Raw genomic sequence first — 2,500 nt, forward strand, 5'->3', positions numbered from 1 at the left:
GAATACGTGAAGGAGCAGAAACAGCAGCAGCAGCAAAAGTAGTAGTAGTAGTAGTAGTAGTAGCATCAATGATAATAGCTGGGAGACGACGAAGACGAGAAGGAACAAGAGTAGTAGTAGTAGCAGCAGTAGCAGCAGCAGCAGCAGCAGTAGAGTACCATTAATAACAATAGCTGGGAGACAACGAAGATAAGAAGTAGCAGCAGTAGCAACACCAATAGAAGTAGTAGTAGTAGTAGTAGTAGTAGTAGTAGTAGTAGTAGTTGTTGTTGTTGTTGTTGTTGTTGTTGCTGTTGTCTTCGTTTTTGTTGTTATAGCAGTCTTTATTATAACGTGTCTGTTATTTAATCAGTCTAATATCAATCTTAGATGAACAGACTATAGAAGAATAAACGAACGATCTATTATTTAAGTGATGTGTGTGTGTGTGTGTGTGTGTGTGTGTGTGTGTGTGTGTGTGTGTGTGTGTGTGTGTGTGTGTGTGTGTGTGTGTTATTAATCATCATCGAAAATGGGGTTTGATCTGAATAATGGTTAAACAGAAGACTTCATTAAAATGTTTCTTTTTTTCTTTTAAAATTTTGTTTCTTTTCGTTTTCAAATCAGCTTGCTACAAAGGTTACACCTAATATTTTCATAAGAAGTAGGCAAACACACAGAGATAAACACGAACGTGCAGACACACAAGCAACTTACACCGTTGTCGAGCACTGTCGCCTTAGATAGTTCTGTGTTGATTTTGGCTCTCTTCACCACTACCATCTCAAAGAACCGGGAAATCTGTTGAGCCGGTGACTTCGCTGTGCATTGGTAATATCCTGCGTCTTCAAAAGTGACATTGGGCACGTGCACAGCGGTGCTGGCCAGTCCTCCGCTGATAATCGTGGTGGTGTTAAGTTTTGAGTCCGGCCCTACGCCTGTCATCTTCGTCATCTGTATGTCAATCACATCGTCTCCTATCGCTTCACAGCTGAAGGCGCAGTCGTTGGAATCGATGTCACAGACAGTGAGGGAATTGTTATAGGAAGTGTCATTCACAAACCCAATGAAGCCACTGGGGAACGGCCCGTCGTGACCCTCCAGGTAGAACTTCACAACAAACCCATAACGCAGCCAGGGTACAGGGAGGCTGGCGGACCTGTTGAAACGAGCGCCGTAATCCACGCCAATTATACCCTCTGGGTTTTCTCTCGTGGAGTTGAGGATGAGTTCTGCGAAGCGATATCCCATTGATCCCCCATAATCCACTGGCACTAACTTCACTGGGGTATCTTGACCATGATTGCTATAAAAACGATCAACCACATTGTCTTGCTTGTCTGAGCGGGTTAGAATGTGAAAATCAACTTCATCAGCGGCAATGTTGTCCATGACCCCGTCAATAGTGAAGGTTATATTTAACTCAATCGGTTGTCCAGGATTGTACTTGATATCCCTGCCTTGTGCTATCACAAAGTCAAGGTGAGGGAACACCATGGAGTCCGCAGTATTGTTCAGATCCAGTTCCATTATAGCTCTCATGTCAGGTAGAACGAACATTAAAAAAGGATATTCCATCCTGGGACCTTTAGGAACGTCGAATTGTACCACGCCCAGATCATGCTTCGTAATTTGAAAAGCTGAAAGGCAGAAAGAAAGCAATGTGATGTTGTCATGGGAACATTTTTAGCATTTTATCAGTAACAAGCTAATGGATGTGATCGCGAACGTATATATATATATGTGTGTGTGTGTGTGTGTGTGTGTGTGTGTGTGTGTGTGTGTGTGTGTGTGGGCGCGCGCACGCGCACGCGTGTATGTATGTGGATGTGTGTGTGTGTGTGTGTGGGGGGGGGGGGGGGGGGTGCGTGTTTGTGAGTGTGGGCGTCTGCATATACATGTGCATGTGAGCGCACGCGAGAGCATGTGTCATTGTCAAATAGCAAAACCTTCACCTGTCGCCAATTTTGTGGTTCAGGTTCGGCCAAAGTAAACAGGCCGGACACACACCACACACACACACACACACACACACACACACACACACACAGAGAGAGAGAGAGAGAGAGAGAGAGAGAGAGAGAGAGAGAGAGAGAGAGAGAGAGAGAGAGAAACTGCATGTTTTCTTCCTCTGTGGAGACAACAGCTGAAATACGTCCATGTCATAACGTGCAGAGTTGGCAAGTTCCATGTAGCCCTTTCGTGATACACAATGTAAACGACCTCGCAAGCTTCGGCCATCTCTCCTTCGCACAAATTTCACTCTTCACCTGGCATGGTCCGCTTCCTGTGTCCTCTTTGCGAGAGCCTAATCTCTGACTGAGTTTTACTGCACAGCACTGGCCGGCTGGTGAGAACTTCTTCTTCTTCTGCGTTCACTCGTATGCACACGAGTGGGCTTTTACGTGTATGACCGTTTTTACCCCGCCATGTAGGCAGCCATACTCCGCTTTCGGGGGTGTGCATGCTGGGTATGTTCTTGTTTCCATAACCCACCGAACGCTGACATGGATTACAGGAT

The 2,500-nt window shown here is 45.6% G+C and overlaps 1 protein-coding gene across 1 annotated transcript in view; it reads right to left on the reverse strand.

Annotated features, from left to right (window-relative positions):
- The window catches only part of LOC143285785 (uncharacterized), a 13,384-nt gene that overhangs the window by 1,144 nt on the left and 9,740 nt on the right, over positions 1-2,500 (reverse strand). Inside the window, exon 5 of the mRNA XM_076593204.1 lies at positions 697-1,619. Coding sequence (XP_076449319.1) covers positions 697-1,619 — 923 coding nt within the window. The remainder of the gene's footprint in view (positions 1-696; positions 1,620-2,500) is intronic.

This window comes from Babylonia areolata, chromosome 9, assembly GCF_041734735.1.
Source record: "Babylonia areolata isolate BAREFJ2019XMU chromosome 9, ASM4173473v1, whole genome shotgun sequence".
Classification (NCBI taxonomy): domain Eukaryota; kingdom Metazoa; phylum Mollusca; class Gastropoda; order Neogastropoda; family Buccinidae; genus Babylonia; species Babylonia areolata.